This window comes from Artibeus jamaicensis, unplaced genomic scaffold (genome assembly GCF_021234435.1).
Source record: "Artibeus jamaicensis isolate MK-2021 breed Jamaican fruit bat unplaced genomic scaffold, CSHL_Jam_final contig_471, whole genome shotgun sequence".
Classification (NCBI taxonomy): Eukaryota; Metazoa; Chordata; class Mammalia; order Chiroptera; family Phyllostomidae; genus Artibeus; species Artibeus jamaicensis.
The window spans coordinates 4,753,367-4,766,295 of record NW_026521850.1 but is presented as its reverse complement, the minus strand read 5'-3'; the positions used below and the strand labels follow the sequence as shown (position 1 = coordinate 4,766,295).

At 62.1% G+C, this 12,929-nt stretch overlaps 2 protein-coding genes across 12 annotated transcripts in view; one reads left to right on the top strand and one right to left on the bottom strand.

Moving 5' to 3' along the window:
• USP20 (ubiquitin specific peptidase 20) overlaps nt 1-4,881 on the top strand; it is a 32,260-nt gene extending 27,379 nt beyond the window's left edge. For 2 of the 3 annotated variants that reach the window (XM_037145105.2, XM_053667792.1), the window contains exons 22-25: nt 617-725; nt 1,610-1,712; nt 2,864-2,935; nt 3,419-4,881. In XM_037145105.2, coding sequence (XP_037001000.2) covers nt 617-725; nt 1,610-1,712; nt 2,864-2,935; nt 3,419-3,579 — 445 coding nt within the window. In that variant the 3' untranslated portion in view covers nt 3,580-4,881. Of the gene's footprint in view, nt 1-616; nt 726-1,609; nt 1,713-2,863; nt 2,936-3,418 lie in introns of those variants that run through there. The other variant, XM_053667793.1, reaches the window with a different exon arrangement.
• A 3,489-nt stretch (nt 4,882-8,370) lies between these two features.
• FNBP1 (formin binding protein 1) overlaps nt 8,371-12,929 on the bottom strand; it is a 113,955-nt gene continuing 109,396 nt past the window's right edge. For 8 of the 9 annotated variants that reach the window (XM_053667650.1, XM_053667646.1, XM_053667648.1 and 5 more), the window contains 2 exons: nt 12,030-12,130; nt 8,371-11,259 (listed from right to left, as the gene is read on the bottom strand). In XM_053667650.1, coding sequence (XP_053523625.1) covers nt 12,045-12,130 — 86 coding nt within the window. In that variant the 3' untranslated portion in view covers nt 8,371-11,259; nt 12,030-12,044. The remainder of the gene's footprint in view (nt 11,260-12,029; nt 12,131-12,929) is intronic. The other variant, XM_053667651.1, reaches the window with a different exon arrangement.

Here is a 12,929-nt window from a genome sequence, read left to right as displayed (position 1 = left end):
GTTCAAGTTCATCAAGGCCAAGAGCCGGTGGCTCTCCTGGGGACCTGCCCAGGCCCAGGTCACTGCAGCGGGGCAGGCAGGATGTGCCAGGGCTGCGAGGGACGCGCCAGGCAGGTGCAGGAGAGGCCACGGGGCTCTGACCACCCCGACCTCTGTGGGATTGGCTTTGCCCCACCCACCTGCAGCTCAGATAGGTGGGACAGAACCCCACAGGAGATGCACCCCAAGTCCTACGGGGTCCGTGCTCCTACCTGCAGCAGGGCCTGCAGCCCCTGTCAGCCACCACAGCCCCGCCCAGTAGCCCGGAAAGGAAGCGAGAGTGTTGACGTGCCCCTCGGCCATGAAGCAGATACTGTGAGGCCGTGGTCCTGGGGCAGGCGCCCTGCTGGGCACCGTGGGCACTTGGGCATGCCAGTGTCTGTCTAGTGCGGGAGACAGACGAGTGAATACGCCGGGCACAGGGCACCCAGAGGATCAGCACCAGGAGCCGCCCCAGTTGGAGAGGGCAGGGCGAGCAGACTGCAGTCCTGGCCCTCCAGCCAGTGGGTGGCCTGCCCCACGGGGCCGCCCCTCAGGGCTACGTGTGTCTCTCCGCCTCCCCACCCGCCCCCTGCAGGTTTGGGGGCGGCCCTGCCGTGAACCACCTGTACGTGTGCTCCATCTGCCAGGTGGAGATTGAGGCGCTGGCCAAGCGCAGGCGGATTGAGATCGACACCTTCATTAAGGTGCACGCAGGTGGGGGAGGCACGGGGGTGGGGGGCTCTGGCCTCTGCTGGGGCCGCAGGGGCACCTGAGGACCAGAGTCAGTGTGTTTGGAGGCTGTGTTCTGTGGGCGATCAGAACGTTTAGGGCATCTCCTGGCAGAGAGGCTGGGTTTGGCGAGTTTGGCGAGTTTAGCAAGTTTAGGGTCGTGCACTTGGCATGCTGTTGAGCAGTTGTCGCAGGTGGAGGGTGCTGCTGTTTGGGCCGTCGCGTGTGTGACGGGAGGGTTCGCAGTGTCCCTGGCCTCTGTCTGAGCAGTGCTGGTGACAGCCAAGGTCCCCTCCAGGCAGGGGTTGGTGTTTCCCGGAGGACAGGGTTCCCTGTTGAGAACAGACTGGTGTGGAGAGGTGCGTTCAGTGAACACAGCAGGCTGCAGAACCGGACCCAGTACCAGACGTTCAGGGAAGGGGCTTCTGCAGCGCAGACTCGGGCGTGGGGCCCGGAGAGGGGTGTGAGGACAGAGGCCCCGAGCTCACAGCTCCCTGGTGCTGCTCTGAACAGGGGTCTCGGGGACCACCCGTCCTTCCCCAGTGAGGGGCTGGGCCAAAGCCGCTCAGGGGTGGGTCAGAGTAGTCCATGAGCGAGCCAGTTCTGTGAAGTGGGGAGAAACAGCCTCCACCACGTGGTCTCAATCGACTGAGGTTTTAAAAAGTTGGGGAAAGGCACTCACCACAGCGTTGGCAGCAGCCTGCGAGTGGTGGATGTGGGAGGCGGTTATTTTCTTTGATGCCGCTGGGAGCTGTCAGTCTCCTGCCCAGGGTGTCTGGCGGTGTGTGCCAGTGGGGCTGGGGCTGGGCGGGGGCGGGAGGCCCACACTGACCCTCGCCGCTCCCCGTGCCCCGCCCAGCTGAACAAGGCCTTCCAGGCGGAGGAGTCGCCCAGCGTCATCTTCTGCATCAGCATGCAGTGGTTCCGCGAGTGGGAGGCCTTCGTCAAGGGCAAGGACAATGGTGAGTGGAGCAGAGGCCCCAGCCCCGCACCGCCCTGGCACTCCCCTGGCCCTGGGGGGGCCTCCGGGAGGCGAAGGGGGGCCTCCCCGAGGCTGTGCCCGCTCAGCAGGTTTTCGGGGCCACTCCGTTTGGTGAACGCCCTACTGCAAGGGGGCGGGTGCTCTTCCAGCCACCCCCCGTCCCCGTCCCCCCCCCCCCACGGCCAGGCCGCCAGTGCCTTTCCCTCCCGAGCTCTCCAGCTGATGCCCAGGGGAGGCTGCGGTCCCGGCTCTCAGGCCCTAAACAATAGATTTCAGTCGTCAGATGGCTACAGACTTACAAAAGGACACTGTATCTTCCGACCCCTTGACTTACTGAGGTGGAAACAGGGCTGGTGCAAGGCAGCCCTCAGGGTCGCCCACAGTCCCAGGAAGACAGAGCGGGGCGGAGGACAGCTGGCCCCTGGGCTGTGCTCACCGCCCCACTGGCAGGCCCCCAGGTCCGGTCAGGCGGTTGCCTGTCAGAGCCTGAGCACCAGCCGGTGCGGGGGCTGGGAAGGGGTGGGGCCTCACTGCCATCTAGCCCACGGGCAGGGACACCCCAGGCCTCCCTGGTGTCAGTGGGGTGACTGGGCATGGCTGTGCTGGAGAGCTGGCTCCGGAGCCGCCCCACCTCGGGCTCTGGCATCACCTCTGCCGGCTCGGCCCCCCACGGTCACCTCCCCAGTCTCTCTCTGTAAGCACTCTGTCTCACCCTGAGGCTGTTGGGGATTCCGTCAGAAGCTGGGGTCCATCGGAAAGGTGCTCGTCAAGTGGCAGCTGCCGTCACTGACTAGGACAATGTCCACCAGGCACTGGCCCTGCGCCCCCCACCCCGCTCTGGGGTCAGAAACTAGCGTGAGGGTCCCCAAGGAATTCCCTCTGCAGGGTCCCTCTGCGTCCACCCACCTCTGGCCCTCCGGTGTCTGTGGATGAGCCTTTGGTGCCCAGAGCCCCTCTCCCCAGGAGGACTCCCCGTGACCCCTCGGGCTCAGGGCAGCCTCTCGAGGTCACAGAGGAGGGAGTCCCACCTGGAGTCCGCTCTCATCTGCTGGGCAGAGGGCCGAGGGGGAGGCCGGGACTGGGGCGTATGCCCCACACAGAGGCCCTGAGCCGGGGTCCTGTCCCTTCCAGAGCCCCCCGGGCCCATCGACAACAGCAGGATCGCGCAGGTGAAAGGAGGCGGCCACATCCAACTGAAGCAGGGTGAGTCTCATGGGCGCCGCCCCCCCCTCCCCCCCCCGCCGGGCTGCTGGGCAGGTCCTTCTGGGAGCCCCTTGGCGCTTGTCTGAATCAGGCCCAGCGTCCACCCAGGTGCAGGCCCTGGGCCCCAGTGGGAGGGTGGAGGCCCTTGGCCTCTACGTGGGTCCTCAGGTCCTCTAGGCCCCTCTGCCCGGCCCTTGCCCTCTGCTGGCCTCACCTGTGCACCTTCCTGCGAACCCCACCCTGGGAGACAAGGGGCATGGCCAGAGATGTGCCCTGTGGGGTCCTCCAAAGATGGGTGTTGTGCTGGAAAACCCCGAGATTTCCATTGGGCAGCTCTGCACAGGATCTGCGGTTGCCCTTCCCCCTGGGACCTGGCCCTGCTGGAGCCCCCGCTGCCAGGGCCAGGGCTCCACTGAGGGGACAAGGGCGCAGGGGGTGAGGGAGAGTTCGGCCCGACCGATGATGGCCTCTGGGGCCCCGCAGGTGCTGACTATGGGCAGATCTCAGAGGAGACCTGGGCCTACCTGCACGGCCTGTACGGTGGCGGCCCCGAGATCGCCATGCGGCAGAGCGTGGCCCAGCCGCAGGACCCGGACAGTCTGCACGGGGAGCAGAAGATCGAAGCCGAGACCCGGGCCCTGTGATGCCAGGGCCGTCTGCGCGGCCCTCCTCCTTGTCCAGAGACCCTCTCGTGTCCCCTGAGTGCTGGCCCCTGAATGCACCTTCCTCGAGGCCATTTGGAAGGACCCTCGATTGGGTCCCGCCGGGCTGGGTGACTCCCCGCAGACGGTGTGCCAGTGCCTGGAAGGGGGGGGCGGTGCTGTGGAAGTGCAGGTGTGCGAGAGGCGGGAGCTGTTAGCCTCCCGGTGGCAGCACCGGGACTGGGGACTGTGCCCACGTCAGGCTGGTGTCGACGACCGGGCACCGCGGTGCGGACTTGGGTCTTCGTCCTGGAAGTGCCCACACGTCACTGTCGTCGTTTGGTTATCACGTCCCCCCAACCCGCCCTCTTGCTAGCTCAGGCCCAGCTTCTGTCTCTGTGCTCTCAGTTGGGCTGTGGCCTTGGGACAGGGTTGGGAGGGGCTGCCGCCTCACGGGCATTTCCCGTGGTCACCTGGCCCGGACCCCGAGACCCATGGACGTGCAGGGTGCCCGCACCGAGTGTCGCCCGAGGCCCCGCCTCACCCTGCACCTCCCCGTGGTCCCGAAGGCTGGGCTGCTCTCTGTTTTTTTGTGACTAAGGGCGCATTCGAGATGCGGACTGGAGAGGGGTTGTCTCTGGAGGCAGCCGGTCCCCTCACCCTGTGCCGTGGAGCTGGCCCCCACCCGGGACGGGTGACGAGACAGAAATACCTCGTGTTGCCAGCTCGTGCTGCTCCTGCAGCTTCCGAGGGGCCGACGTTGGAGAAGAGCACCCCCTCCCCCCGTGGCCAGGCCGTGCAGAGGCTCTGGGCCTGGAGGTGTGGCCCTGGGGCAGCCGTCACCCGAGGTCCTGCGAGCTGTCGTCTGGATGCTGAGTGAGGCCACTGCTGGGGACCCCCGGACCACCAGGCAGTGCTTCTGGGGGCACGGAGGCCGCTGGACGACATGGTCAGGCCACAGTGGGGCTGGGGGGTCCTGGGACCGAGGCCCTCAGTCTCTGAAGAAGCAGCTGTCCTAGAAACCCCAGCAGGCGGTTCTGGGAGAGACCCCGAAGCTCCTCCTGCAACTTGCCGCTCAGGCCTGGGACCTCGTCTCCTGGGCCCCGCACCTGCCCTGCTGGCGCGGCCGCAACCGCAGGGTGAGCCACTGCTGGGATCTCTTGACCTTCACCGGTCTTTTGAAAGCTGCTGCTGCCGCCACAGCGACCTGTGTGTGACGGGAGATGCCACCATGCAGGCTGGAATCTGGCCCACGGCTGCGGGGTCTGGTCCGCGTTCAGGATGGCAGAATAAATCCAAACATGCCCCCACAGCCCTCACTGTCGTCTCTGTCACCAGAGGGAGGCCTGGCGCCCGCTGGGGGAAGAGGGGCGATCACCCCTGCAACTGATGTTCCAGTGACTACACAGGCGGGGCCTTGCTGGGCTCTGAAGCCAGGGTGCACTGGGGGTGCAGGAGCGAGGTGGGGGCCCAGCCCCTTCAAACACCGCGGCCCCCAGGGGCTCCTTCCTGGAACCAGCCTCACGAGTGGGCTGGTGTGGTTGGGGGACAGGCCAGCATGTCCACAGGCCGGTCCCCTCCACGAGACCACACCACAGACTAGGTGCCACAGAGCAGGCATTACCCTTCCCAGACCCCGGAGGGCCCCACGGCCTGGGCAGCGGTCCCTCCCCAGTGCCCCCAGTCCCGCAGTGTGGTGCTGTCAGCATGTCCCGTCACACCTGGCAATGCTGCTATGTCAGGGGCCCTGCGGTTGGGGCTGCTTTCGTTCAAAGTGCTGGGTCTGGGGGAGAAGACCGAGATTTTTACTCTCGGACTTGAGTGTGCGGAAGCGCACTCCCATGAGGAATGGGCACGGGTGGAGCTGTGCCGTGTGAGGGGCTCTTTCTGTGGGACCTGGGTGGTGGGTGGGGAGCGCCTCGTCTGGAGCACTGAGTGATTCTGGAGGCGTGGAGACGTTTATTCTACAGGAAGGGGAGAAAGAAAGAGCTACCAGTTGGCCTCTGGATGCTGGTGAGGCCAACTTTCCATATTTGCTCCAAACACCATGCTTTTAAAGCGGCTCAGCCAAACTGAGGTGCCGGAGCCCAAAGACAAAACAGGAGGCTGTGGTCGGCCACCTCGCAGACTGGGCGGAGGCAGGAAGCACCGGGGACCGGTGACCTCCTGTCTTCTTTCTCCCACGCACTGTCCCCCTCCTTCCGGACAAGCTGGGCCAGGCTGGGCCACCCTCCAGCAGAGCCACCCCCCGGCCGACGGGCAGGTGCAGGGCTAGCTGCCCCCTGTGCCCACAGGCCTTTCCTCCTGCCCGCACTGCTGCTCATAAACCTGCATCGAACACGCATGTGCCATGTACAGCCCCCCGCCCACCCCAAAACAGGCCACTTCCTTTCTGCTCTGAATTCAAAGCAAACATAAATTTCCCTGCGAGTCTCGTGCAGCCTCACTTTGAGCCCGGGAGAGGCTCCGGGGAAGGAGTCCGTGTTTCGGAGTCGGGCCTCCTCCCTCGGGTTCCTCTCCCTGCCACAACGTCACCCCCAGCAGCGAGGGGCAGGCTGAAGGAGCCACTGCCCTTAGGAAAAGCTGTGAGAAAGGGCAATCGGCGTTCTGCCCGTGTGTAGGAAAGCAGCCCCAGGCCTTGGGTTGGACAGCAGCCAGACCAGGGGGTGTTTGGCGAGTAGGAACTGCGGACAGGGTTCTAAAGGACTGGGCAGGGCTGGCCTGCTGTCGGGGTGGGGGACCGGCACACAGGGGCAGAGTGCTGTGGCCGCCAGGGACCCTTCCTGCCGCCCCGCCCCCGCTTCCGGGGCCCTTTGGCTCTGAGGACAGAGGCACAGGGGCCTTTCTCAGCACCTTTTGTGGTTCAGCAATGTCCCCAGCTAAGGGGGCGTCATTTAAGTAAATGTCACTCACCGTCCCAGAAGAACAGAAGTGTTTAAATCAGTGCCAAAGGGGTGAAACTGGAGAAAGAACTCCCCCCCCCCCACACACACACGGGACGAGCCCGTGTGCAATCTTCGCACTTAAATCCCGGTCTCAGAGGGCGCTGGTAGCACGGCATCTCCCTCACACTCAGGACGCCTGAGCCAGGCCTGCCTTTATGGCTCCTGCTTCCCGCACACAGACGTGCACCTCCCCCTGCAGCAGCAGTTCAGAGTCGGGGCTCCGGGCTGTCACAAGTCCAGAGATCCCTTTGCTTTCATAAAAAACTGGAAGGGCACACTTGAACCCCTTGCCTCTGGCCACTCCCACTTCTTTCCAGGTCACCCTGATGGGGACCAAGTTCTCTCCCGGCTCAGACTCCTCTTCCACTAGGGGGCGCCACAGTCCCTGTGTGCACTGCAGCCAGGCCTGGGTGTGGCCCGCACGTAGGGAGCGAGTGGGTGAGGCCAGGAGCTTCCCACAGGGGCCTCCCCAGCCTGGCTGGACAGGTCTGGTGGGTGGGGCCCCCTCTGCAGAGGCAGCCTTGCAGAGCGCCCCAGGGTGTGGCCACCACCTGTTCCCAACCCCAGAGGGGCAGAAGCGGGTCACCAGAAGACTTAGGTGAATGATTGGGACGGGTGCCACCCTCCAATGCCTCAAACGAGTGGGGGCAGCATGTCTGTGATTCAGACCAGAGAGCTCAGTGTAGGGTCGAAGCAGAGACACTCAACGCCAGCGGCCTCCCTCCCCACAGCAGCGCCCCAGGCCGCTGCACCCTCCCCCTCCCCCCAGAGTGGGCCCACGTGGCCCCAGGCACACACCCCACTTGCTCCCCAGCCCTGTCAGGTCCTTCAGGGAAGGGAGGCTCTGCGTGAAATCGGGGGACACCTTTCATCTCTGACACGGAGACCAACTACTCCCAAAGCAAGACAAAGGCCAGAAAGAACATGCTGGAAAATTCTTCCCAGATTAAACTTTTGGGGGACAAGCTAGACCAGAGGTCTCAGGATAACCAAGTCACCTGGCTCCCTTTACCGTCTCTCACTGGGAACCACGGCTGCTGGGCTGGTGGGAAGCGTTGGCTGCCCAAGTCCACCCCGGCGGCAGGGCACAGCAGGCTCCTGGGGCAGTGGCCATGGCGGCCACAGCCCTGTGTGGGAGGGGCTAAGGCCACACGCAGGAGGGCTGGTCTCACCTCCACCCTCAGGCGGTGAGGCCACACTGGTGTTAGCAAGAGCTCTGCCGCGGTGCCACACACGGGCGTGGGTGCAGGCGCTGCAAAGACCCGGAGGAAACAAAGGGGTGCAGAAACAAACCAGTCTCGGGCCCGCCCCCCACCGCCCTCGAAGGCCCAGCTGAGACTTCCCAGGCTGGAGGGCCTCCCAGGGCTCACACGCAGGGCTGCCACGAGGCCCCCACGCTTCAGCGGCACACTGCCTGCGGCTTCACGGAACCCGTGATCTTCAGCCAAGCTACCCAGGGGGTGGACATGAGCCCTGTGGCCCAGATGCCCATGAAGTGCCCCCCACACACACACCAGCAGGGTCCCTGAAAACTGAGAATAGCTGCCGCTGAATGTGCCTGCAAAGGAGACCTTCCTGGCCCTCGGAAGCCTCCCCAGTTCCCTGGAGTCCGGCCGAGTCCTCCTCGCCTCACCCAGGTGTCAGACAGCCTTTCTCCCCCTGTGGGCGGGGGCGGGAGAGCTGGCAGGGCCCGAGGCCCTCCCCACGAAGACCAGGGAGGGAAGCCGGGGAGGACGTGACTTGCGCTGGGTTTCCCCGGTGACTCAGGTGCGGACGGGAGCCCGGCCCCAGCCCCAGGCTCTCCGCCTGCTTCTGTGACGCGCAACACGACACTGCCGTGACACCCAGCCACGAGTCAGGCTTTTATTTAACATTTAGAGGATTAACATGTAGTTACAAGGTCAACAGAAGCCTTCCGACGGAACACGGTGTTTGGTTTAATTCTACCTCCAGAGACAAACGGGCGACTCCGGAACCGGGACAGTGGCCATGACGTGGCCACAGCGAAGGGCCTCCACAGTTCAGAATCAGTGCCACACACAGGTGAACCACAAGCAGGTGGACATGGGATCTCGGATCGCTTTTTAAAGAGGATTTTTGACGGCAGGAGCGCTGCAAGCAGAGCCATCAGAAGTCCGAAACTAAAATTTCAGGAGAAACGCTTGGCTCCACGTACCCTTTTCCTGTCCGGTAAACGTCCTTCTGCGGTCACAGCTGTTACCCAGAGGCCTTTGTGCTCTTGCTGATGAGACGAGCTACGGGCTTATGTCGCCGAAGGGTCAGAGCCTGGAAGCTGCAGAAAGAACCCCCACAAAGGGACGCCCCCTTCCACAGTCCCCACCTTCTCATGTCGTCCCGCCCAGCAAAGGAGTCAAGGGGCAAAGACAAGTCCCTCTCTTCCATCTGAAGTCCTTTTGGGGGCAGGTTCTTCACCAATTCATCATTCTCACAACATGATGACATTCTCGCATTGGCGGAGAAATGACAGGCCGTGGGCTCCGGGGTGACTGAGAGGCACGTGGGGAATTGACAGCAGGTGATGTCGCTGGGGCCCCAGAGCAAAGGATATACAGGATCGCAAGGTCACAGAATAATCGTTTCCTTTAATAAGCCCGGTTGGCACAGCACCTCCCGTCCACGTGGCTGCCCAGATCCGCAGAGGAGCGAACGCCAAGGTGAAGGTTGAAAAGCAGTCATTGTCCATTCTTTTCTGGATGCAGGTGGTAGAGAAGGAAAAACAGGGCACAGGGACATGAGGGGACACAAGCAGACATTGGGCTCCACAGACGTTGGAAGAACAGATCACCCCAGCTCACGCCTTCTCCCCTTCGTGGCAAGGAATCCGTGTATCCTGACCCACTGTGAGAGCAATGCACACGCGTAGCTGAGCTCCAAGGTCCGATTCTAAAAGCCATTCACATCCTTGTGGGGTGGAGAGCGGCCGGCTGGGCCTGGGAAAATGCAGCAGGTCCCGGGGAGACCTCATCACCCCACGACGGAGGCACCCCCAGTGGGGCTGCTGGGACTGCCTGCCCGAATTAACCACGCACCTGTTGGCTTGCAGGGATGCAGGTGAGGCCCTGGCTCTTCTCACCTTTGGCATCCTGGCTTCGGTGTCACCTGCCAAACCTGTCCCCTCCCGAGACAGATTGCTACAAAGGGCGGCCCACTGTGGGGAGCAGAAGCTGCTTCAAGGACAGCAGCCCTGAGACCCCCAGCTGCAAGGCTCCGGGCAGGCGATCTGCACCCCTGGACCTGGCCCCACATCTGGGCAAGTGGGAGCGAGAAAGGGCCCAGGCAGGTCCCTCGCTCGCCCTAAACCTGAAGTCACTTCCTCTTTGCCTGCATACCCCAGGCGTCCGCTTGCTCCTGGCTGCGGTCACCGAGAGGGGACTGAGCTGCTGGGTGGTGTGCGGTCAGCCCCGGTGTGCGGAGAGTAGCCATCTTCCTGCCCCTTGGGCTCCCAGAGGACTTCCTTGTCTTAGATTCATCAACATCAAGGGGAACTGAGCGTGCCACCTAGCTGCCAAAAGCCAAACCAAAGTAGGCAGAGGCCCGATTTTATCCTCGGGCGACGACCTCTCCAGACGGTCTCTGCACCAGACAGGAGGAGCCGCACCGCTGGGCAGTGTGAGTGGAGACAGGCTCCGTGACCACTGCTTTATTCAGGATCCTTTCCTCGGGGTCCACGAGAGGAACTGGCTCAGAAAGCTCAGTTAACCCCACGCGGCCCGGCAAGCTCATGACAAGTGCAGAAGCGGGAGCCACGGGGTCACTAGAAGGACTGCAAGAAGCACAGGGTCTTTGGTGATGGATGCGCTAAAATCCTAAGATGCAAACTGGAATTCGTGAAAGAGGGGAATTTTCACTTTGCAAGGAGCTAACAACGTACAGGGGAGACGTTCGCTCGCCAGGCGCGCGGCTCCTGGGGACCGGTCCTCAGCCCCACGAGGGGTGGGCGCAGACGAGACAGCAGGCAGGGCCCCCAACGAATCCGTGTGCACACACGGGTGTGCGTGCATCTGTGTGTGTGTGTGTGCTCCCCTGCCCACCACTGACACTCACAGGCCCATGTCTCCAGGGCCCATGTCTAGTATGAGGTGAGGACCGGCCACCAGAAAAGGCCCAGCGAATGCTCGATGGACTGGGGAATAGGTGAGTTTTTTCTGGAGTAAATGACGCGGGACCACATCAGTGACACTCAGGCGCTCAGTCCACCTGGGGTGCTCCCTACCCGATTCTGTCAGTCTCCCCAGGAGGCTGGGAGTCAAGGGCACCGCCAGTGGCAGAGTTTTCACAAAAGGCACAGTGTGAACCGTGGGCGGGCCAGGCCAGGCCAGGAGGACTGAGGGCCAGGGCAGGAGCTGGGGGAGCCCGTGTCTACCCACCTTCCACAGTCCTGCACGGGGTGAGGACTGGGATGGGGACAGACCTGCCCACCCCCCCCCCGCCCCCCTACCCCCCAGGGAGGTGGCCAGACTGTGGCCCGGGAGGGAGGAGCTGGGCCACATGGAGGAGCATGCTGTGAAAAGAAAAGAAAAAAGAAAAGAAAAGAAAAGGAAAGAAAAGGCAAGCAGCCGCATGGTGCGGGGATGTCGCTTCGGGCCGAGACGACCGGGGCACGCTCCAGCCCAGCCCAAGCGCAGTCGTCCGCACCGGGCCTGTGGGGACCAGCGGACCGAAGGGTCTCTCCAGGGAACAGGGCTCCGGGGCTCCAGCTCGCGCCGCCTCTAGGAATCTACAGCAGGAAAAGAGAGAACACCCCAGTTAGCGGCAGGCCCCAGGTTGGGGGCGGGCAGTTTCTGCTGCTCTGTGGCGGGCTGCCCGCCCAGGGGCAGGGGGTGGGGAGGGGGCAACTTGAGCCCAGCTGGTTACCACAAGATACCACAGATAAGGAACTTTCACGGTTTCGTCTCCGATCCTTCCTTCAGGGAAGCCCACCCAGGAGACGGCCCGCCCCCACCCCAGCTCATCTTTCTAAGTCCAGGTCTGAGACACAGAAAGGTGACCGACCGGCTTCCCAGAGGAAGCAAGGAGCAGGACGGCCAGCTCTCGCTCAGGCGGTGGTTCTTTAGCGGTCAAGTGCACTCACTGCCTTCGGCGAAGAGGAAGGTTTGTCGCCCAATGTTTACTTGCTATAAACCGTGAAAGTTCTTCATCTTGGGGGGAATGCGGGGGGGAGAGAAACCACACAGACAGACTCTTGAAGCCCGAGGGTGCACACAGCAGAGAAGCAGAAGGTGTCGTCAGGAGGGAAAGGGCAGGGTTTTAAAGAGCATTTGGCTAGGAAGTTCCCCATTACTGAAGACGAAGGAGTTACATATTTGTAACACAGAGTCATTTTCTCAGGAAGGTGAAAAATCACTTAACAACAGTGAGGAAAAAAAGAGAACATTTATTAGAGAGGCGGATACGAGGGTACAACTGAAAGGTGCCAGACAGAATCTTTTCTTTTAGGGGGAGAAGAGAGAGAAACAGTCATGTGGGCCGTATTCAAACAAAACTTACTCAGAACCCAAGTGTCTATAATAAACTCAAGTCTGGAGCAGCCGGCAGGGCCCTAGGGACCCGAGAAACGGTCCTTCCGGCTTCCCCAGCGGTTACACAGACTAAAGGGTCATTAGGCGGCAGAGTCACCAATAAAACAAACAGATAAGAGAGTAAAACGTTAAAACAACGAATTCAAGTAATCCTTTCAGTTTTTCAACGGCAGTATATACAAATACATTGGGGGAGGACTTGAGGACATGTTTAACAGAAAGCAGTTTCCAAAACAAAACAAAACCAGAAGAGAAGACAGCCACAACCCAGCTGACCGACTGGGAGTTACTGTACTCTTGACATTTTGGCAGTTTTTAAAGAGTCACATCATAGACGCCACACACGCACAAGGACACAGGCTCGACTGAAAATAGAAGGAGCCGCCCCCCTTGGCGGACTGCGGTGACCGGGGTGGGGTGACCGGGGCGACCGGGCAGGTGTCAGGCGGGCGCCATGTGTGTGTGTGTGGGGGGGTGGTGGTGGCAGGGGGAGGCTGAGCAGAGCCAAGAACACGGGAGGGAAAAGGCCTGTACATGCACACGGGTGACCTAGAAATGTGTCTCTAAACAAAAGGAGAAAAGTTTCTGCACCAAGCGGAGACTTCGCCACTTTTATCTGAGCAGAGAACTGGGGAAGATAAACAGAGTATGCCGTAGCAGGCGGGGGAGGTTCCCGATTCCTTGGGAATGGTTTCAGGTGAACCATAACATATGGTCCGGCAATCTCACATCGACTCATGGGCTCCAGGTTCTGGGGGACAACGAAATAATCAGAATGTATGCACCCACACCGGCCAGGAAGCCAACAGAGCTACTTTTCTAAACCAGTTTTGCACAGCACCAAAAAAAAAAAAAAAAAAAAACCCAA